General features: G+C 33.2%; 3 protein-coding genes across 3 annotated transcripts; all 3 read left to right on the top strand.

Annotated features, from left to right (window-relative positions):
- The first annotated feature begins 1532 nt into the window (after positions 1-1532).
- LOC106392385 lies at positions 1533-3959 on the top strand. The gene is made up of 7 exons (XM_013833201.3): positions 1533-1744; positions 1850-1936; positions 2021-2245; positions 2340-2501; positions 2614-2667; positions 3184-3330; positions 3460-3959. Exons 1-7 carry the CDS (start codon positions 1595-1597, stop codon positions 3829-3831), a joined length of 1197 nt encoding a protein of 398 aa, XP_013688655.1. The 5' UTR covers positions 1533-1594; the 3' UTR covers positions 3832-3959.
- A 799-nt stretch (positions 3960-4758) lies between these two features.
- On the top strand, positions 4759-8800 carry LOC106392552. The gene is made up of 7 exons (XM_048753368.1): positions 4759-6791; positions 7149-7235; positions 7359-7586; positions 7727-7891; positions 7973-8026; positions 8111-8257; positions 8339-8800. Exons 1-7 carry the CDS (start codon positions 6633-6635, stop codon positions 8720-8722), a joined length of 1224 nt encoding a protein of 407 aa, XP_048609325.1. The 5' UTR covers positions 4759-6632; the 3' UTR covers positions 8723-8800.
- A 10684-nt stretch (positions 8801-19484) lies between these two features.
- Positions 19485-22015, top strand: LOC106395217. The gene is made up of 7 exons (XM_013835728.3): positions 19485-19917; positions 20011-20097; positions 20223-20465; positions 20550-20711; positions 20793-20846; positions 21162-21308; positions 21463-22015. The coding sequence occupies exons 1-7, from the start codon at positions 19768-19770 to the stop codon at positions 21832-21834; spliced, it is 1215 nt and encodes a 404-aa protein (XP_013691182.2). The 5' UTR covers positions 19485-19767; the 3' UTR covers positions 21835-22015.
- The last annotated feature ends 558 nt before the right edge of the window (positions 22016-22573 follow it).

Here is a 22573-nt window from a genome sequence, read left to right on the forward strand (position 1 = left end):
AGAGAGAAGGCCGGAAGGCCGATCCGAGCAATCGACGGTGACCGCGAGTCTGTGTTTAGTTGCGTACTGATCCTTGTGGACTGAGCAATTGGTCATACTGAAGATCTGTGAAGGCGGCGGTTACAGTTAGAGAACCTTGAGAGCGAATCATAGAATGGCAATTCCGATCGGGTCTGTGTACAAGCGATGGAACGTTTGGATGTGGAGCGATGGTTCACGATGTAAGCACTGGCGGTTACGGCTGTTACAGTCTGTAGGACCGTTCTCAAGCCAAGGGAAAGGGTCTGTCTGCTTAGGCTGTTCTGATTAGAGCCGTGTACTGATGAATCGCGACGATACTGTAGTCTGTGGCGGTTATGATCGAGAGGTAATGGTCGCTGGTGTGGAGGCAACGTACTGAAGGGTTCTATGTTTTGATCGGATCAATTCCGACTGGGTACTGGATACTGGATCGAGCAGTGGTGCCCACAGAAGTGGATTATGGTTTGGTATGTGCAGTCCGGGATGAACTGAGAGCAGACTGGAGCGTGAGCGTGTGTGTGGATACGATGGGTTATGCTGTAGGACCTTTCTAAAGAACTGAAGGAAGGGTTGGATACTGAGTTATGAGATGATCCGAGCTATGGAAGGACGCGGTACTGATGAGATAGGTTTGACTGGAGTGATGGATGCGATCAGGTCTGGTGATGTACGGTACAAGATAGACTGATGAGCATGATGGCTGTGAGGAGTACTGACTGGATAGTGGACTGTAGAGCTGAATACGTGATGACTGATCTGGGAGTGATCAGTGACTGGTTCTGGGACGACGCTGAGCATGGCTGGCGTACTGATTCTTCTGGATGGCTGGTTGGAGACCAAGCCGTCTCTCTTTGTTCTTGGTCATGTGGGGATGGTTGGCTAAGTGACTAAGGAACAAGGGGGTTCGGTTAAGTATCTGATCGAGCTGGCTGGATAAGACAGATGGGAAGCATGGAGACATCAAGGATGGAACGTGGAGGGACCATGAGACAAACAAGCACCAGGGCAGTAAGGTACATGTTTTTTATACTGTCAGTCTTAGTGATTTGCTAGGATGCTGGTTAGGCTTAGTGAACATTGGGAACTGATCTGAACTTCATAGAGGAAAACTGTAATAAAAATCTTAAGTTAGGGAAAAATCGGTTATGGATCATGTTTGATCGAAGGAAGTGAACTGGGATCGTACTGGCGGTAAGGAAAACCGGGTCGGGGCCTTTCACTCGGGTTGCGGCCCTAATTGACATGTCTATCTATGACCATATATGCATTTGAAGGGTAATGGATTAACAACGCCAACCAAAGTCTTTGTATAACGAGAAACTTGCTTGCTTTGATGACCTTTACTTCATGAGTAAATTTTCATGGATGTTAAAGTCATGAGGGATTGTGATGATGTTTAAGTCATGAGTCAATTTTCATTAACGTGTTAATGTAACCACTAGTTTTTTCAACCTAATTTCCTAAGTTATAGAATATATGAGCAATCTACTCCTATAAATTCCAATAGTAGTTAACAGAAAAATTTATAAAATACTAAAGAGTAGGTTTTAAGGATTATAATTAACCATAAAAAATGGGAATGGCCGGTTTCACGGTAGCACTGATGATGATAGGGGTGATAATCTCTCCTTGTCTCTATGGAAAAGAGTTCTCCGATCACCAGGAAATCAAAGTACAAAGTCTTTTGAAGCGGCTCAACAAGATTGCTCTTATGTCCATTAAGGTTAGTTTATACAATAATACAAATTCCATATTCATAAACTCAATGCTTTGGTTATTCGGAGGAAAACTTTACTGAGACTGAATGTTTCACATTAATCTTTGACAGAGCGAAGATGGAGATATAATAGATTGTGTTCCAATACATAATCAACCAGCTTTTGATCACTCTCTGCTTAGAAACCACACCATTCAGGTTTTAACTTCATTTACGATCTGTATATCTTTTGTTTATATATACATGCATGGTGATGCTGAAACGTTAAGTTTTCGCACGTAGATGAGACCGAGCTTCATACCGGAAAGTACGTCTACGTACACCAAGAAAAAGATAAAGGCTACTCAGGCGTGGCACAAGAATGGAAGATGCCCTAAAAATACAGTTCCGATAAGAAGAATAAAGAAAGAAGATATCTTACGATCAAAATCCATTGAGAGTTTTGGGAAAAAGACGAATCCAAGCATCCCTGAAGATAATACGTATGATCCAAGTAGAGGCCATGAGGTACACCTTTTATATATTGTCCTCGTGTTAATTACTCTGCAGTCTCTCTCTTGTCGCTTAACTTACACTTTCCCATTTTTTGGAGCTGGTTTAGTACGCGGTCATGAATTCCATGCAAGGAACGTATTTCGGGACAAAATGTACAGTAAATATGTGGAAACCAGAAGTTCAAGTTCCCGACGAGTTCAGCTTGGCTCAGACTTGGCTCGTGTCTGGAGTTGGCACTACTCGTAACACAATTGAAGCTGGGTTGCAGGTATTGTAATTCTTATCCATCCTTAACTACATCTTGTTCATATTCGAAGTCTTTTTTCATATGCTAAACATCTTAATTAATTAACACTGCCTTTGCTTGCCTTGATCTATAGGTTTTTCCAAGAATATATGGTGATAATAATCTAAGATTATTTGTTTACTGGACGGTAAGTTCCCATTTTCTACCTAAACATGTTAAAAAGCTAACCATATAAAAATTTAAACGGCTCACTAGCTAGTATTAGAATTTTTTTTTGAATAAAAGCTAGTAGTAGAGTTTAAGCCTACCTGACTGTTTATTTTGTAGCGTTTAGAACATGGCCATCACTTAATTAGAAACTTAATCTGAATATCCGAATTGTAAAATATTATTATTTTAATTAATTAAAAGTAAATAATAAATTTAATGAACAAGGTAGTGTACAGTTCAATATTATATTAGTGAGGAAAACTCATCAACATCCCCACAATATGGAGATGGTCTTAGGGTTTAGAATCTGATGTTTAAGATGTAAATTTAAACGGTTTGTTAAATTTAAGTCTCTATTTTGAGAAAAAATGATATAAAAGTATCTCTTAATTTATCAAATTTTCAAAAAAAAGTATCTCCTAAATTTTTGTATGCGCGCAGATTTACGAATTTAAAGACGATAATCATAATAAAAAAATTATTTTGAAAATAGGCCGACGGATATCAAAGTACAGGGTGCTACAACAACGCCTGCCCAGGTTTCGTTCAAAGGAGCAATCGTCTCACTGTAGGTGGAGCCTTCACTACCGTCTCACAATACGACGGAGATCAATACGAGCTCTCCATACTTATATGGAAGGTACCAAGTACTAACATATATAAAAAAAAAAATTCTTATTTTACTAATGATTTAAGATGTAATTGAGCTGCTCCCTATGTTATATTATATCTGCATCTCAACCCAAAATGAATTGTCGAGTATTTATAGGACGGCGAAAACTGGTGGCTACAGATTGGTGAAGAGCTTGTCGGGTACTGGCCTGGCCAGTTATTTAACTCTCTAGGAAATGGAGCTACTATAGTTCAATGGGGAGGTGAAATCATTAACAGTGAGACCGATGGGAAACACACGAGCACCAACATGGGAAGTGGGCATTTTGCAGATGAAGGTTTTAAGAAAGCGAGCTATTTCAGGAATCTTATGACAATTGATGGAACCAATACTCTGACAGAACCACAAGGAGTTTACCCCTCGACAGGTCATGATAACTGCTACAACATTAAGGCAGGAGATGTTGGAACTTCCTGGGGGGTTAATTTCTTCTATGGTGGTCCTGGCCAGAACGAGAGATGCCCTTGATTTGGATCTATGTGCTCAACAGCTCAAATATTTTGAGGATTTTACATATTTGTTTGTATTTGAATATGAACGTACTTGTGTCCATGAATAACGTGTGTATAAGTGGAATAATAATTAATTTCTCTTGATCTGTCTGCCTACGAGACTTTTATATAAGACAATATATATATACCTTTTACCTATAATCTTATTTATATGTTATAGTGCATTTTTGAAGAATGGCTTGTTTTTTTTTTTTTGTTCAAAGAATGGTTTATTTATCTTGAGTCATATTAATAAGGAACCTCTGTTCATTCTTAACACACAAAAGCCTTTTTGATATAAAAATCAAACTTGACTCTTTTATGGTCGTTGGGTTAGACCAATTTTTTTTGTGTTCAGAATGGAAAAATAGAATAACTGATGAATATTTTTAATTAAAATCAATAATAAGTAATATTAAACTTCCTAGTAATTGAACAACATTCTAAGGTATTCTGATACTTAAAACGCTGTGTGCCTTTATTAAAGAACAATAGAAAATGTTTTTGATTTTTTTTGTTAATTAAAATTTCAAATTCTTACATTTCGATTTCCTTAGATCTTGATACACGCCATGACTTCATACCGGTCAGTATGACTACTCGGGTCTTTATGATTCGATTAAAGGAAGGAGACTTCACTTAAGTATAATAAAAAATGCCATCTGATCATAATAGGGATTCGTTCAACCTCACAACTAAGTCACAATCAGAATAATAAATACAACACGGTAAGCAAATACTAAGCAATTTGTAAAGCGTAAACATTTTATTTTCTAATAATATATACATGCTTAGCAGAAAATCAACTAAAAGGCAACCTGAAATCTTCTGGACAGAGCTAATACATCACAATGTAAACCCTAACTGGAGCATTACATGACAAAGTTCGCCAAAAACCCCCCCACAACGAATATCGTAATATCAGAAAGTAAAGTAGTATTTCAATTCAAAAAAAAAAAAGTAAAGTAGCCATAATTGACTTTACCAAAAAATAGACTTGTTTTTGACTTTACCAAAAAATAGACATATTGAGTGGAAATAGAATCCATACATACACATGGATATATGGATGCAACGCATTATGACTAAGTCTTTGTACAACCAGAGAATCTTGCTTGCTCTGATGATGTTTAAATCATGAATGACTTATCATTGATTTTGATTTATGACGCGTTGTGATGATGTTTAAGTTTGTCATGCGTCAGTTTTCATTTTCGTTGCAAATGTAACCACTAGAAATTATCTATTTTCTTAGTTTATAAAAATATGAGGAATCAACTCTTATAAACATATATATCTACTAAGATGTTGATAGGATAATATAGAGTACAACAAATTATAACAATGTTTACTTTGCATATATATATTTTTTATAACCGTGGTGTAATCCCAAAAACTTTCTATACCCAAAGACTAATCACCACGAGACCCATAGAAATCCGGTTTTTCTTGTTATTTAAGGTGTCTACGGGTGGCCAAGAGAAATCGAATCCAAAGCGGTACTTTACATATATCTCATCAACTATTTACTATATTTCTATCTCTTCAATCCTGCAACATATTATGTTTAATTAACTGGGACCAAAATTGTTTTATTTATTTATAAAGTTTATGGTGAAAGTGAATTTTCCCTAATTTTAGAGTTTTTAGGTGATTTAGTAAATGAGCAAGATTTGTTTCTGAAAATTTTCATTCTTATTCTAATAGATGGATCTTCCAACCATGTTGGCACCAAATATCATTGACATATATTTTTGTAAGATTTATGTACCTATACTTTTATATGAAACTATATACATATATATTGAGAGATAACTAATATTTTCACATATTTCTAGTATACAATATTCGTGATCTTTTACTATAACTATAACTATTTTATATTTCTATTTTTTTAACTGCACTTTACATTCATGTATCTCCCAAAATGAGACAACAGTTTACAATACAGTTTTGAGGAACATCTAGTAAGACTTTCAATTAGATATTGTTACTTATATTTATATTTATATATATATATATATATATATATTATTTATTACATTTATTTAATATTAGGTTTACTTCCTAAGAAATTAATAACGTAACATACGTTTAAATGTTCTTTTGTAAGAGAGTGTATTTCATTCATTGGAAAGAAATGATGTTCTTTTATGGTTTTATAGATTTATTTTCTATCAAATTAATTTTATTTATGGTTTGATTTACTTTTTATTGGTCTTTATATATTTTAAATGAATTTAAACTATATATACTTGTTTTTTTTTGTCAAAAACTATATATACTTGTTACTTTTATAATTTGTTGTTAGTTTGGTAAGCTTATTTTTAACCAGGAAACTTATATAAGTTTTCAATGATTTTTATATGTAGACTTATTTATATTGCTTGCAGTTTATTTTCAAAAGATAACATATATATTTTAGAAAATAGTTAACATTTTCATTTATATTTATTTTTTTACAATTAATATTTATATCGTGTAATTTTTGTGATTTATGATTTTATAGATTTATCGATACTATTTTAGTTTATATGATTGATTTAGATTTTGATGGGGGGGAATTGCATAATAATATAAATAGTCTTTTTCCTTAGTAAAATTAAATCTTAGATTATTGACAAAAACTTATAATAATGTTTTTTTCATATACGAAAAGGGTTATTAATGTTACTTCTTACAAGTTATTATATATACTAATCCAATTATGTCCAAAAATTGTTTTCAAATGCTTAAGATGCACTAATAGTTCAATATTAGTTGCAACCCTCCTATGCAATGATGCTTAATAAGATCATGGTTTTCCTAATTCTCCGTATGGTCATACCAATTGTAGTCGGAACTTTTCCAGGAAAGAGCAAACCTTCCGATTTCCATGAGCAGGAAATCGAACTACGGTTGAAACAACTCAACAAACCGGCCATTAAATCCATCCATGTATTGAGAAAAACATTTATCTCTAATTTTCTATTCCCTTTGTTCTCTTTTGTAATACATCTTAGTAGTTTTGTTTTGTTTTACTTTATTTGATTGGTAAGTTTCTATGCAAAAATTAGATTTATTCATTTTTGTCTCTTTCTACCCTGCGTAGCTAGTACTACTGTTGAACTATGGGTTGGATTGGTTATAGATTTTAATTAATTATAATCATAATGTAAGCAAATATAAAAATATAAAATTTATCTTTTAAATATTTTTGAGGTTTCACTAAAACTTAGATAAGAGTACAGAAAAAAATAATTTGCAAGATTATTTTGACTAATTGCTTTTAACTTCCTGCATTGATTTCTTTAGAGTCCAGATGGAGATATAATTGATTGTGTATGGATCTACGACCAACCAGCTTTTGATCATCCTTTATTCAAAAACCACACCATTCAGGTTGCTAATACAGTTTTATATTTCTTTTCTCATTTTTCTTTTGAACACACATATTTCTTTTCTCATTAAAAGTTGATATTGTAGTCTTAACATTTCACGTGTTGCACCGTTTTTCTTTAAAAGAGGAGGCCAAGAAGTAACTCGATAAGGGACAAAACAGGAGGTAATAAGACATACATTATACACCAATTGTGGCGAACAAAAGGTGAATGTCCTGAGAACACTATTCCCATCAGAAGAACAACAAGAGATGATCTTATCAGATCAGGTTCCATCAAAAAGTATGGAAGAAAGAGTCCACCACCAACTATTTATCATACTGAAGGTGCTCAGACCGAGGAAGTTCATGAGGTTGGTATACACTGGCCCGGCTCAAATATAAAAAGAGAGCTTAGGCCAGACATATTTCAATAGGCTCCAATTTAAAGAGAAGTATTGAATATATACGTTGAGATTGAACAACATAGTTTTTTAATCAAATTCAATTGTAGCATACGTGTGTGTACGTGGACTATGGTCAGTTCCATGGCAGCAAGAGCCGTATAAGTATATGGAAACCAAATGTTCTAAGGACAAGAGAGTTTAGTTTGGCTCAAACATGGGTTGTTAATGGAGATTGGGACACTGGTTTGAACACTTTGGAGTCTGGTTGGCAGGTAACTACTATTCTTTTTTTGAGGTCACGGTTCATTTTGTTAACCTAATAGTTCTAACTTCATTTTCTTGCTTTAAAAAAGATCTTGCATGCTTTGTATGGTGACAAAAACCCAAGACTTTTCGCTTATTGGACGGTAAGTTCTCTTTTTTTTTTTCATATCAATCTTTTAATTGACGACGTTGTATACTAATAATACTTTTCCACCAAAAAAACTTAGGGCGATACATACCGAGAAACCGGATGTTACAATCTTGACTGTCCAGGCTTTGTTCAAGTAAGCAGACACATCTCCCTTGGTGCAGCTCTCAACACTTTCTCAACTTACAACGGTGAACAATACGACTTCCTTCTAACCATTGAGAAGGTATACTTCATTTAGAAGAGATATTAACTAAACATTTTCACAAAGAGGGTCATTTTTTTATTAAGTTGAAACACGTTTTAGGATCAAAAAACTGGACTTTGGTGGTTGAAGTTTGAGACATATCTAATCGGATACTGGCCAAGCTTTATAGTCCCCAAGCTAGCAGCCTCGGCACGAAAGATCGCATGGGGAGGTGAGATTGTGTATTACACTAGTGGCCGGGGGACACATACGCTTACGCAAATGGGGAGTGGCCATTTTGCAGAGAAAGGGTTTAGGAAGGCTGCTTACTTCAATAGCTTAGAGTACATAGATACTTCTAACTATCCGATTACACCCTCTCCACAAAATCTTGAAGCTACTGTGACTCGGCCTGAATGCTATAACCTTCAAGTTGGCTCTAGCCAGAGGTGGGGAACTTACTTTTTCTATGGTGGACCTGGTCGCAATCCTCATTGTCCATGAGCCTAGATTAAGCCAAAACTAAAATGTCTTATATAAATGTCAAAAATATATAAAATAAATTCGTTTAGCAAAAAAAAACCTGCAAGAGACATAAATTAAAGATTGACACTTTCCGCATCAAAATCCAAAACCAACTAACTGTTGAAAAATAAACTTCATTTGGATCAAACATTATTGGGTTAATCATGTGTTGATCCAAAACTTAGCCCAAATTCTAGAAAAATCATCCACCTCCTTAAAATAAAAATCTAAATATTCTTATAGAATTATCTAGAAAATTAGGATAAAATAATCTAGATATTATGTTAGAATTATCTAGGTTTAGGATTAAAATATTTGAAATATTTTGTATAATGAAGGCTATAAATACCTCCACTCTCTTCTCATTTTGCATCACCAAGAAAAAAAAAACAAAGCTTGTAACAAGTAATAAAAATCTTCTTCTAAGTTATAAAATCTTTCTTCTTCACAAAGTTTCTTTCTCTTCAAACACTTAAAACACTTTCTCCATCTCTACAAAGTTTTTCATTCCAACAAAGTGGTATCAGAGCTACAAGTTCCTTTTGAAGATGGCAAACAATGGTGTTCCCTTCCAAGTTTCATTGCTCACTAAGAGCAACTATGACAATTGGAGTCTTAGGATGATGGCTATCCTAGGAGCACATGATGTGTGTGAGATAGTCGAAAAAGGCTTCAATGAACCGGAGAATGATGGTGGTCTTTCTCAAACTCAAAAGGATGGTTTGAGAGATTCAAGGAAGAGAGACAAGAAGGCTCTCTGTCTAATCTATCAGAGGTTAGATGAAGATACATTTGAGAAGGTTGCTGGTGCAAGGACGTCCAAAGAAGCATGGGAGAAGCTTCAGACATCTTACAAGGGAGCGGAACAAGTTAAGAAGGTACGTCTTCAAACTCTAAGAGCAGAATTTGAAGCATTGCAAATGAAGGAAGGAGAACTCATCTCAGATTACTTCTCAAGAGTCTTGACGGTTACTAATAACCTAAAAAGAAATGGTGAGAAGTTAGATGAGGTGAGAATCATGGAGAAAGTTCTTAGATCATTGGATTCAAAATTCGAGCATATTGTCACCGTGACTGAAGAGACAAAGGATTTGGAGACTATGACGATGGAGAAAATTCTTGGATCACTACAAGCTTATGAAGAAAAGAAGAAGAAGAAAGAAGATATTGTGGAGCAAGTTCTCAAGATGAGTGGCCGAAGCAATCTAAGACGTGGTGGCGGTCATTTCCGAGGACGAGGTCGTGGTGTAAATGGACGAGGTTGGAAACCATATGAAGACAACTTCAACCAAAGAGGAGATAATTCATCAAGAGGTCGTGGAAGAGGAAACCCAAAATCAAAGTACGATAAATCAAGCATCAAATGCTATAGTTGCGGAAAGTTTGGACATTATGCTTCTGAATGCAAAACTCCAAACAACAATAGAGTTGAAGAGAAGTCCAACTATGTTGAAGAAATGAGTAAAGAAAAAGATATGCTATTGATGGCTTACAAGAAGGATGAACCAAATGAGGTTCACAAGTGGTACCTTGATAGTGGTGCAAGCAACCATATGTGTGGGAATAAAAGCATGTTCGTGGAGCTCGATGAATCGGTAAAAACCAATGTGGCTTTGGGAGATGAATCGAAGATGGAGGTGAAAGGTAAAGGAAATATTCTCATCCGCTTGAAGAATGGAGATCATCAATTCATTTCCAATGTTTACTACATTTCAAGCATGAAGACCAACATCTTGAGCCTAGGACAACTCATAGAGAAAGGTTATGACATTCGACTAAAAGATAAAAGCCTTTCCTTAAGAGATAATGCAAATAATCTCATCACAAAGGTGACAATGTCAAGCAATAGAATGTTTGTCCTAAACATTCAAAATGACATTGCACGATGTCTCAAGAAGTGCTACAAGGAGGAATCTTGGCTTTGGCATCTTCGATTTGGGCATCTCAACTTTGGAAGCTTAGAGCTACTTTCCAAGAAAGAAATGGTGAAATGATTACCTTGCATCAATCATCCAAATCAAGTGTGTGAAGGTTGCTTACTTGGAAAGCAATTCAAGATGAGTTTTTCAAAGGAGTCGGAGATAAGAGCAAGAAAGCCACTAGAACTCATACATACAGATGTATGTGGCCCGATCAAACCAAGTTCACTTGGTAAGAGTAACTATTTCCTTCTCTTTATTGATGACTTTTCAAGAAAAAGATGGGTTTACTTTTTGAAACAAAAATCAGAAGTGTTTGAAAATTTCAAAAAGTTCAAAGCCCATGTTGAGAAGGAAAGTGGTCTTAAGATCAAGTCCATGAGATCGGATCGAGGAGGAGAATTTATGTCCAAAGAGTTTCTGAAATATTGTGAAGATAATGGCATCCGGAGACAGTTGACGGTGCCAAGAACCCCTCAACAAAATGGAGTAGCGGAAAGAAAGAATAGGACAATACTTGAGATAGCAAGAAGCATGCTCAAAAGTAAGAAGCTACCAAAGGAGTTTTGGGCGGAAGCAGTTGCTTGTGCGGTTTATATATCAAACTGATCTCCAACAAAAAGTGTTTTAGGAAAGACACCACAAGAAGTTTGGAGCGGAAGGAAGCCCGGTGTGTCGCACTTAAAAGTCTTTGGAAGCATTGCTCACGCTCATATTCTAGACGAGAAGCAGAGCAAACTAGATGACAAAAGTGAAAAGTACATCTTCATTGGGTATGACGCTAACTCCAAAGGCTACAAGCTCTACAATCCTGAAACAAAGAAGACAATCATTAGTCGGAATGTCATCTTTGATGAAGAAGGAGAATGGGATTGGAGATCAAATAATGAAGACTACAACTTCTTTCCATCCTTTGAAGAAGAGAATGTGGAGCAACCGAGAGAAGAGCCAGCTACACCACCAACTTCACCAACAACAAGTTCTCAAGGAGATGAAAGCTCAAGTGAAAGGACCCCACGTTTTAGAAGTCTACAAGACATCTACGAGGTAACCAAAAAATCAAGACAATCTTACTCTATTTTGTCTATTTGCGGATTGCGAGCCTATGAACTTTGAAGAAGCCCAAGAAAAAAAGTCATGGAGAAGTGCAATGGATGAGGAAATCAAGTCGATTCAAAAGAATGATACATGGGAGTTAGCTTCACTTCCAAATGGACACAAAGCAATTGGTGTGAAGTGGGTGTACAAGGCAAAGAAGAACTCTAAAGGAGAAGTTGAAAGGTACAAAGCAAGATTGGTGGCAGAAGGCTATAGTCAAAGAGCCGGGATCGACTATGATGAGGTATTTGCTCCAGTTGCTCGCTTAGAAACGGTTAGACTAATCATTTCATTGGCAGCCCAAAAGAGTTGGAGGATACATCAAATGGATGTAAAATCAGCCTTCTTAAATGGAGACCTTGAGGAAGAAGTCTACATTGAGCAACCACAAGGCTACATAGTCAAAGGAGAAGAAGACAAAGTCTTAAGGCTGAAGAAGGCGCTTTATGGATTAAAGCAAGCACCAAGAGCATGGAACACTCGGATTGATAAGTACTTCAAGGAGAAAGGCTTCATCAAGTGTCCATATGAGCATTCACTTTATATCAAAACTCAAAACAATGATATATTGATTGCATGCTTATATGTTGATGACTTGATATTCACTGGCAACAATCCGATTATGTTTGAAGATTTCAAGATGGAGATGACAAAGGAGTTTGAGATGACCGACATTGGATTAATGTCATACTACCTTGGCATTGAAGTAAAGCAAGAAGAAAGTGGAATCTTCATTACTCAAGAAGGTTATGCTAAAGAGGTGCTTAAGACGTTCAAGATGAATGACTCAAATCCAGTTTGCACGCCAATGGAATGTGGAGCCAAATTATCAAAGGAAGAAGAAGGAGAAAGTGTGGATCCAACACTCTTTAAGAGTCTAGTTGGAAGCTTACGTTATCTAACGTGCACAAGGCCTGACATCCTACACGCAGTTGGAGTTGTGAGTCGATACATGGAGCATCCAACAACAACTCATTTCAAGGCAGCTAAGAGGATCCTACGCTATATCAAAGGTACAATCAACTTTGGCTTGTACTACTCTATCTCTGAAGATTACATGCTTATTGGATATAGCGATAGCGATTGGGGTGGAGATATAGATGACCGGAAAAGCACAAGTGGCTTCGTGTTTTTCATTGGAGAAACCGCTTTCACATGGATGTCAAAGAAGCAACCAATTGTCACTCTTTCTACTTGTGAAGCGGAGTATGTGGCAGCTACTTCATGTGTTTGCCATGCTATTTGGTTACGAAACTTGCTAAAGGATTTGAACCTACCACAAGAGGAGCCAACGAAGATCTTTGTGGATAATAAGTCGGCAATAGCATTAGCAAAGAATCCAGTCTTCCACGATCGGAGTAAGCACATCGATACTCGTTATCACTACATAAGAGATTGTGTTACCAAGATGGATGTGCAATTGAAGTATGTGAAGACAAATGATCAAGTAGCTGATATCTTCACTAAGCCACTCAAGCGAGAAGACTTCATCAAGATGAGGAGCTTACTCGGAGTAACCAAATCAAGTTTAAGAGGGGGTGTTGAAAAATAAACTTGATTTGGATCAAACATTATTGGGTTAATCATGTGTTGATCCAAAACTTAGCCCAAATTCTAGAAAAATCATCCACCTCCTTAAAATAAAAATCTAAAATAAAAATCTAGATATTCTTATAGAATTATCTAGAAAATTAGGATAAAATAATCTAGATATTATGTTAGAATTATCTAGATTTATGATTAAAATATTTGAGATATTTTTTTATAATGGATATTTTTTTATAATGGAGGCTATAAATACTTCCACTCTCTTCTCATTTTGCATCACCAAGAAAAAAAAACAAAGCTTGTAACAAGTAATAAAAATCTTCTTCTAAGTTATAAAATCTTTCTTCTTCACAAAGTTTCTTTCTCTTCAAACAGTTAAAACACTTTCTCCGTCTCTACAAAGTTTTTCATTCCAACACTAACCAGAACGATAAGTTTGATCCAATTCGAGATAGAGATCACAACACCGACATATGGAAGGGTTTTGGATTCATAAAGATCGAAACTTTACAGTAATGAAGTTGTTCCAAGTCTTAGATAAAACACAAACACACGAAACTTAAAAGAGTTTGCATGTTGAAGGGTTTTGAGTCTTTTGCACGTCTCTGGTTGCATAAGCAGCAGGGCCGAGAGGCTCCTGTTTTCTTGCTCTTGGCTTCGCTTTCCTCCATTTTTACTACTAGTGGCCGTTGTGAAACTCGGAGTGATAGAGAAACGGCCGCGTTATGTACATACATGGGCGTTTAAGTGCCTTGAGAACTCATTCTCTCTTTAGTTTGTATAACAATTATTAAAAAAAAAATGTAATATATTTAAAATTTTTTGGATCTGAATTCGGATATCCAAACTTGAAAATCAAGATATAAGAGAAGAACCTCCATCGGGGTTCTTGATATATATGTTGGAAAAAACCCACATTGGAGATGGTCTAAGATTTTAGTATCCGAATCCAGAATCTGTCAGTTTAAATATCCAGAATTTTCAGAATCGGATAGGGATATTAAATAATAATTTTACCCCTATTGTAAATTACCTGTAAAACTTTTATTCGGGGTTTGATTACGTTTTAAGTTTAGTCAAAACTATAATTAAAATCCCACAAAAATTTTGTTCTACAAACCAATTTTTTTGGTTAAATCTATACAATAATTAGAAACTTTACAAGTGACACAAAAATATAGAACAGCTAGCGTGCACTCAAAACAAAAGGAAAAAGCAACGGGTAAACCAAGTTGAATTTGTGCCGTTTTAATAATTCTAATCTGACCAGTAATTTCAGTATTTAATGTATGTTACCCGTAATTTTGTTTTAAGTATTGACTACGATTGATATATATATATTTGTTTTCTTTTCAAATAGGATGTATCTGTTTTTGAAATATTAATATTTACTAAAAATATTGTTTAAAATATATGATATATTTTATGTATTGTATTAGTTAATAATGATAAATTGTAAAAAAAAATTAATTGTATTTTTTTGAATTTCTATTAATTTGAAATTATAAGGAATATGGTTATAGTCAAAATTTAGTTTGTTTTTAATGTGTCAAAACACCAAAATGCATTTTTTTCATAAACACATAGAATATCATTTAGAGTGTTATTGGTTGTATATGTTGAAGGTAACTCCATTAGAATTTGAAATTTTGATTCACTTACAATTTAAGACATGCTAAAATGTATATATATATATATATATCATTTTAAAAAAAAATTGATTCATTTATACTTTAAGATTTTTTTTGGTCAAATACAATTTAAGATATATGATTTAGAAAAAAATTAAATAGGTGTCATTGTATTTATGAATTTAACATGATATCATTTGATTTTTGTAACATAATTGAGCCCTTTTAAAAATGATTCTAACTTGAAATATGATTCCAAAAACACCAAACTATATAAAATTTTGTAAATAAGTAACACAACAAAACTTCATTACGGTGATGATTGGTAACAGCTGTAAAAGCTGTACACAACCATATTTTTATCTACAGTAAAAAAATAAAAGCATTCAAACTTTAGTTTTCATTTTAAAACAGCGACAACAAACTTTTATTTTAGTTTATGGCTTTAGAGAGCAAGTTTTCTAGAGCACTACCTCAATTGCTTTCAATAATAATTTTCCTCTTTATGTTATCCTTTCTTTCTAAAGTATACGTAATATATATATATATAATTTAATACATATTTACATGTATAACTCAAGAGTATGACAATTAATGTGGAGAATACATACATATATATATATATATATATATATATATCTACTTATATGTTATACAACTATAAATTTCATAAATATAAATAAAATCTCACATATGTTGATTATATATGATACTTGACTATTATATTCATTTACTTAAAATAAGCATTTGATAATTGTATAATAATTAATCAGTTCATAAAATGTGATTAAGTACTACTCTCTCTATTTTAAAATGATTTATGTTTTTTAAAAGGTTTTGTTTAAAAAAATATATTTTTCTATTTTTAATAATTTTTAATAAGAAATCACAGTAAATTGTAAACTTTAAAAATAATTATATTTATTAATTTTTATTAGTTAAAAGTTATATAAAATAGTTAATCACAAAAATAATATATTTAGTTCAGATTTAGTATATTTTATTAATATGCATAAAAACTCTAAAACCTCGATCATTTTGAAACAGAGTAAATATTTCTCAAATTAATTTTGATTTCTATTTAATTTCATATTATAATAAATATATAGATAATACCTGGTAATCATATTTTCTTTAAGAAACTCACAGAAAAAATTCTACAGCTACAATACTACAGCTACAACATAAAATCTTATAGCTACAGCATAAAATCTTATAGCTTCAATTCTGCAGAATTTTTTTTTAAAGTTACTGCCATAACTAATTAAGCCTACATTGATCTTGTTTTCAATTGTTAATTTGTTACATGTATTGATCAATGTTGGCTGAATTGGTTAGGGCTAAACGGATCGGGTATCCGGATAATTTTAAGGTATCCGGATCCTTATCCGGCGGATCCATAATTTTACTATTCTTGTCCGGATCCGGGGTTCTCGGATATCTGGGCGTCAGATATCCTTCTAAAAATTGTAATATCCGGCGGATATCCGAATTCGGATCTAGATCCTTAAAATATAAATAAAAATAAAAATATTAATATATATAAAATATTAACAATAATTTAAAAATAAATATATATATATATATATATATATAATGTTTTAATTATTTCTATGTATAATATTACAAAATTTACATAAAATTTATATATATACTATTATCAAAATAAAAATCTATTAAATAAAATTAGTTTTTAAATATAGATATAACTATTTTTGAAATAGTTATTAATAAAACTTACGGATTCGGATATCCGGACTAAAAAATTAAGATATCCGGATCCAACATTTTACTATCCGGATCCGAATTCGACCCTTCCAGATATCCGGATTTTCGGATCTCGGATCGGATCCGGATCGGATCTCGGATCGGATCCGGATCGGATCTCGGATAAAAGTCTCATGCCTAGTTAGGGCTATAGCTTTAAAAATAATTGGGTTCTGTTTTAATTAAAAAAATAAATAATTTAACAATTAAAATCTTGCATTAGAGATTTTGTCTCATGCTTACGGATGTAGGCTCACTGTTTTCAATTGTTACGGATGTAGGCTCATTTTTTCAATTGTTAATTTGTCTCTAATAATTTTACGGATGTAGGCTCATTGTCTCATTTTTAAAATAATTAATGGGATATTGTTTTCAATTAAATTAATGGTTACGGATGTAGGCTCATTGTTTTCAATTGTTAATTTGTCACTAATGCAAAATCTTTAGATTTTTCTTTTTGAAAAAATTCAATGAGATTCTGTTTTACTTATGTGTACTATCATCTAATAATAAAAATGTCTATCATATTGTGATCGATCTATTTTACACATTAAACTAAATTCAGTCTGAAAAAAAAAAAACTAAATTCAGTCATCCTGAGGATTCATCCTGCAGTCTCAAATCAATACTCATCTCTAAACCGAGTTATAAGATTGAGGAAATGAGACTAGATACACCAAGAAGCTCCTCTCTCTCTATCTCTATTTCTCACCAACCCAATCTCTCTCTTTCTCATCTCATCTCGAACTCTCGCTCTTTCTGTTTCTGTAACAGAATCGTTAGGAGGAAGACGACGATGAAGATATCTTGAGCTCCACCAGCTAATTACCCTTTTGACACTTAGTTTTAACTTTTAACCAAAGACTCCATCACGTGCATATAAGACCGGGAAAATGACTATTTTCCTCTCCTACTATTCGCGTCGTGCCTTTTTATACTCAAACAAAAGATAAGTGTTAAATACGACCTAAACTAAAAATTAATTTGAATTATACACCTGAATTCTAAACCGTGTATGTAAAATCTATATTTGATTAACATTGCGTTAGTCAACCGTTAAATTGAACAAAACGACATTGTTTGTAATTCAGGAAATTTTAAAAATTTGACATTTCTCGGAGTCGAATCTTGATCCAGTGGATATAGTATGGATGTAGTTACCATTGTGCTACAATGCTACCAATGGGTGCTTATTAGATTTAAAATATAAGTATCTTTTATCGGTATATCCTTTGGAAAGAATTATTTTTGTTTACATATTTTATTTATTACAAGATATAATTGAATCAATAATTTCTGTACTTTAAGTTTTTCTTTTACACTTTTACAAATGTAATCAAAACTAAAATGACATTTTATAGGTTATTCAATCTAGTTTTAAAATGATATTTCTCAAACAGTTATCTAATTTTAAATTTAAAAATCCATATATAATACTTCTTAAAAATAAAAACTTAAATTTTCAAATAAAAAGTGTAAACAAATCTATATTAAATTTAAAATACGTAAACAGTGTACACAAATCTAAATAAAATTAAATTTGTGTATTTAAAATTTTATTTAGATTTTTTTACACTTTTTATTTGAAATTTTAAGTTTTGATTTTGAAGAAAAAAAGTAATAATCACTATTATATATGGATTTTTAAATTTAAAATTAGATAACTATTTGAGAAATGTCATTTTAAAACTAGATTGAATAACTTATAAAATGTCATTTTAGTTTTGACTACATGTGTAAAAGTGTAAAAAAAACTTAAAGTTCATAAATTATTGATTCAATTATATCTTGTAATAAATAAAATTTGTAAACAAAAATAATTATTTCCTTAGGATATACCGATAAAAGGTACTTATATTTTAAATCTAATAAGCAAACAATGGAAGCGTTGTAGCAAAGTGGTAACTACATCCATACTATATCTACAGGACCAAGGTTTAATTCCCATAAATGCAAAATTTATAAAATTTCCTCAGTTACAAAACGACTGTCATTTTGTTCAATTTAACGGTTGACTGACGCAATGTTAGTCAAGGTAGGTTTTATATAAACGGTTTAGAGTTCACTGTTCAGGTCTATAATTCAAATTAATTTTTAGTTTCCGTCGTATTTAGCACGCGAAAATTAGGGGTCGAAAATGGCCCTTTTTCCCTATAACACGCACATCATTTAACTTGAGTAAACCTTATGTCGGATATAGAGTCTTTATCATAAGATCTGATGACACTTCTACACTATCAAATATGAATAACATATGATTTAAGTAGAGACCAAGTACGATGAAGGATTGAGCGTTTGGTTTAACAGAATATAAAAACAGTTAGCGTAGGAAAGTAGTCTACCCTTTAGATGTACAAAAAGGTTTTTGATGAATAAATTTTATAACACTCATTCAAAAAAAAAACTGAATAACAATATATAAAAGATCGTAAGTACAAGAACCAATAACAATAGATTTCAAAATCTTTTAAATATAACAAGTAATAACAATATATTTTAATTAAATTTTCAAATCAGTTAAATGAATAACACTAGATTATAAACCTACAGAATTAAATTTAATCTACTATATATATATCCAATAACACTTCCTTAGTTGTGCCCGCTGCTGTCTGCTGACAACAATTTGCCTGGTCATGTTACGTGTATCATCATGAATACATAAAAGTCATCTAATATATTCAAAATAATAATAAAATTTAATTCAGAAAATGTCATCTTATATATAGAAGTATTCTGTAGCTGGAGCATTACTTGAGATAATGGAAAACAAAGTCAAGCTGTGTACTTGTATGACAAGAGAAACTTGCCTGCTTCGATGGCGTTTAATTTTGAGTCAGTTTTCATGGATTTTAAAATCATGTGGGGCTGTGATGATGTTTAAGTCATGAGTCTATATTCATTAATAGTGTTAATGTAATCACTAATGTTTTTCTTTTATCCAATTTCTTAATTTATATAATATATGAGCAATCTACTCCTATAAATTTCATTGATAGTTGATAGAAAATTCTAAAAATTACTGGAGTACTTTCAATTCTAAGGATTACAATCAACCATAATGGGAATGGCCGGTTACACAGTAGCACTGATGATGATAGGAGTGATTATCTCTCCTTGTCTCTATGGAAAAGAGTTCTCCGATCACCAGGAAATCAAAGTACAAAGACTTTTGAAGCGGCTCAACAAGCATGCTCTTATATCCATTAATGTATATATTGTACAAATTCCATATTCATAAACTCAATGCTTTGATTATTCGTGGGAAAACTTTACTGAATGTTTCACTTTAATGTTTGTGAAGAGCGAAGATGGTGATATAATAGATTGTGTTCCTATACATAGTCAACCAGCTTTTGATCATCCTCTACTTAAAAATCACACCATCCAGGTTTGACTTTCATTTACAAGCCATCTTTTGTTTATATATGCATGCATGATGATGTTTTCTATTTGCTTAAGTTTTAAAAAAATTTGATGCATGATGATGTTGAAACGTCAAGTTTTTGCACGTAGATGAGACCGAGCTTTATACCGGAAAGTACATCTACGTACACCAAGAAAAAGATAAACGCTACTCAGGTATGGAACAAAAATGGAAGATGCCCTATAAATACAGTTCCGATAAGAAGAATAAAGAAAGAAGATATCTTACGATCAAAATCCATTGAGAATTTTGGGAAAAAGACGATGACTCCAGGCATCCTTTTATATGGTTCAAGTAGTGTTCTTGAAGATGATCCAAGTATAGGCCATGAGGTACACTTATTGTTCTTGTTTTAATTACTCTCTAGTCTCTCTTGCGGCTTTATTTACACTGTTCTCTTTTTGGAGCTGGTTTAGTACGCGGTCATGAATGCCATGAACGGATTGTATTTCGGGACACAATTTTCAGTGAATATCTGGAAACCACAAGTTCAAGTTCGCAACGAGTTCAGCTTGGCTCAGACTTGGCTCTCGTCTGGAGCTGGCACTGCTCTTAACACAATTGAAGCTGGTTTGCAGGTCTTGCAGTAGTCCGTATATTACATCATTCATATGCAAAACATCTTAATTAACACTACATTTGTTTTCCGTAATCTATAGGTTTATCCAGGAAAATATGGTGATAATAATGTAAGATTATTTGTTTACTGGACGGTAAGTTCTCATTCTCTACCTCAACATGTTAAAGCTAATCATTAAAACATTTAAACGGCTCAGTAGCTAGTTTTAGCTAATTTTCGACTTTAAACCTGAATAATTATTTTGTAGAGCTTAGGTTTTATAGTCCGGTGTTTAGCATTTTTTAATGGTGTTTAGCATTTAAATTTAGATCTGGAGTATAAAATATATGCTACTTTTTTAGAAAAAAAAAACAAGTTTTGTTATAAGAGTGTCTCTTTTTTTATGCGTGCAGATTCACGAATATATTAAAGATGATAATCATAATTTAACCTTTTTTGTTGAAAATAGGCCGATGGATACCAAAGGACAGGGTGCTACAACACCGACTGCCCAGGTTTCGTTCAAAGGAGCAGTCTTGTCACAGTAGGTGGAGCCTACACCACCGTCTCAGAATACAACGGAAATCAATACGAGCTCTCCATGCTTATATGGAAGGTACTAAAGAACTAACATATATAACGTGTTTTCTACAAAAAAACATATATAATGTCTTTTTCTCATTTTTATAACAATATAATTGAGTTTCCCCTATACGTACGTTATATGATATCTGCATCTCAACCCAAAATGGATTGTCGATTATATCTAGGACAGCGGAAACTGGTGGCTACGGATAGGTGAAGAGCTCGTCGGGTACTGGCCTGGCGAGTTATTCAATTCTATAGGAAGTGGAGCTACGAGAGCTCTATGGGGAGGTGAAATCATTAACGCGAAGACTGGTGGGCAACACACTGCCACGGACATGGGAAGTGGACATTTTGCAGATGAAGGTTTTGGGAAAGCGAGCTTTTTCAGGAGTCTTATGACGGTCGATGGATCCAATACTCTGAGAGAAGCACAAGGACTTTACCCCCAGATTACCAATTCTAACTGTTACAACGTTAAGGCAGGAGATGCTGGAACTACCTGGGGGGTTTATTTCTTTTACGGTGGCCCTGGCCTGAACGCGAGATGCCCTTGATTTGGATCTGTGTGCTCAAATATTTTTAGTATTTTACGTACATGGCTGCATGTATCTGACTATGAACGTATGAGTAAGAAAAATAATTCACGTCATAGAAGTTAATAATATGTGTGTAAAAAGCTTTTCGAATTTCGCGTGTCTGTACTTTAAATAATAATAATATATATGTTTGACAAGATCTTCAGTTCATTTGCTCTTGATCTGCTTATGAGGCTTTTATATACGAGGATAAATATTTTCTACCAAACCCTACCCTGATAGGAAGCTGTAGGTTTTATAAATCAGAGATTCTATAAGTTTTATAAATCAAAGGGCCCTTATCAATTTCACGAGGATAGTAGGAAATATTACTCCCTCCGTTTTTATTTACATGACCTTTTAGAACTTTTTTTTTGTTTTGAAATAGTTGACGTTTTTCAGAAATCAATGCAAAATCTAATGGTAAATGACTTTACTTACTCTTGCATTGTTATTATACATTTCGGTCAACAATCTTAAGTTTCAAATGAAACAACACGTACTCTATGTGTTTTATGAGAGATGGAAATTTCAAGTCAATTAACAATTTAATAATTGAAGAAACAAATTAATAGTATTAGCACAATTGTTATTTTTATTCTTTCAAACCACGGAATGATTAAGAAATAGAAATTGGAATCAGTTACATTTGACTAAATAGTGATGATAATAATGATTTACAATAAATTGTCAGCATTGAATATATAACCAAAAGGAT

The sequence above is a fragment of the Brassica napus genome, chromosome C4 (assembly GCF_020379485.1).
Source record: "Brassica napus cultivar Da-Ae chromosome C4, Da-Ae, whole genome shotgun sequence".
Taxonomy (NCBI): Eukaryota; Viridiplantae; Streptophyta; class Magnoliopsida; order Brassicales; family Brassicaceae; genus Brassica; species Brassica napus.

Bases quoted from the DNA above. Each gene is read 5' to 3' on its own strand.
- LOC106392385 (XM_013833201.3), top strand. From the start codon at position 1,595: ATGGGAATGGCCGGTTTCACGGTAGCACTGATGATGATAGGGGTGATA. The intron at 1,745-1,849 runs GTTAGTTTATAC...AATCTTTGACAG, and splicing joins TTGCTCTTATGTCCATTAAG to AGCGAAGATGGAGATATAAT. The intron at 2,668-3,183 runs GTAAGTTCCCAT...TTTTGAAAATAG, and splicing joins GATTATTTGTTTACTGGACG to GCCGACGGATATCAAAGTAC.
- LOC106392552 (XM_048753368.1), top strand. From the start codon at position 6,633: ATGATGCTTAATAAGATCATGGTTTTCCTAATTCTCCGTATGGTCATA. The intron at 7,587-7,726 runs GTTGGTATACAC...ATTCAATTGTAG, and splicing joins AGACCGAGGAAGTTCATGAG to CATACGTGTGTGTACGTGGA. The intron at 7,892-7,972 runs GTAACTACTATT...GCTTTAAAAAAG, and splicing joins CTTTGGAGTCTGGTTGGCAG to ATCTTGCATGCTTTGTATGG.
- LOC106395217 (XM_013835728.3), top strand. From the start codon at position 19,768: ATGGGAATGGCCGGTTACACAGTAGCACTGATGATGATAGGAGTGATT. The intron at 20,847-21,161 runs GTAAGTTCTCAT...TGTTGAAAATAG, and splicing joins GATTATTTGTTTACTGGACG to GCCGATGGATACCAAAGGAC. The intron at 21,309-21,462 runs GTACTAAAGAAC...GATTATATCTAG, and splicing joins TCTCCATGCTTATATGGAAG to GACAGCGGAAACTGGTGGCT.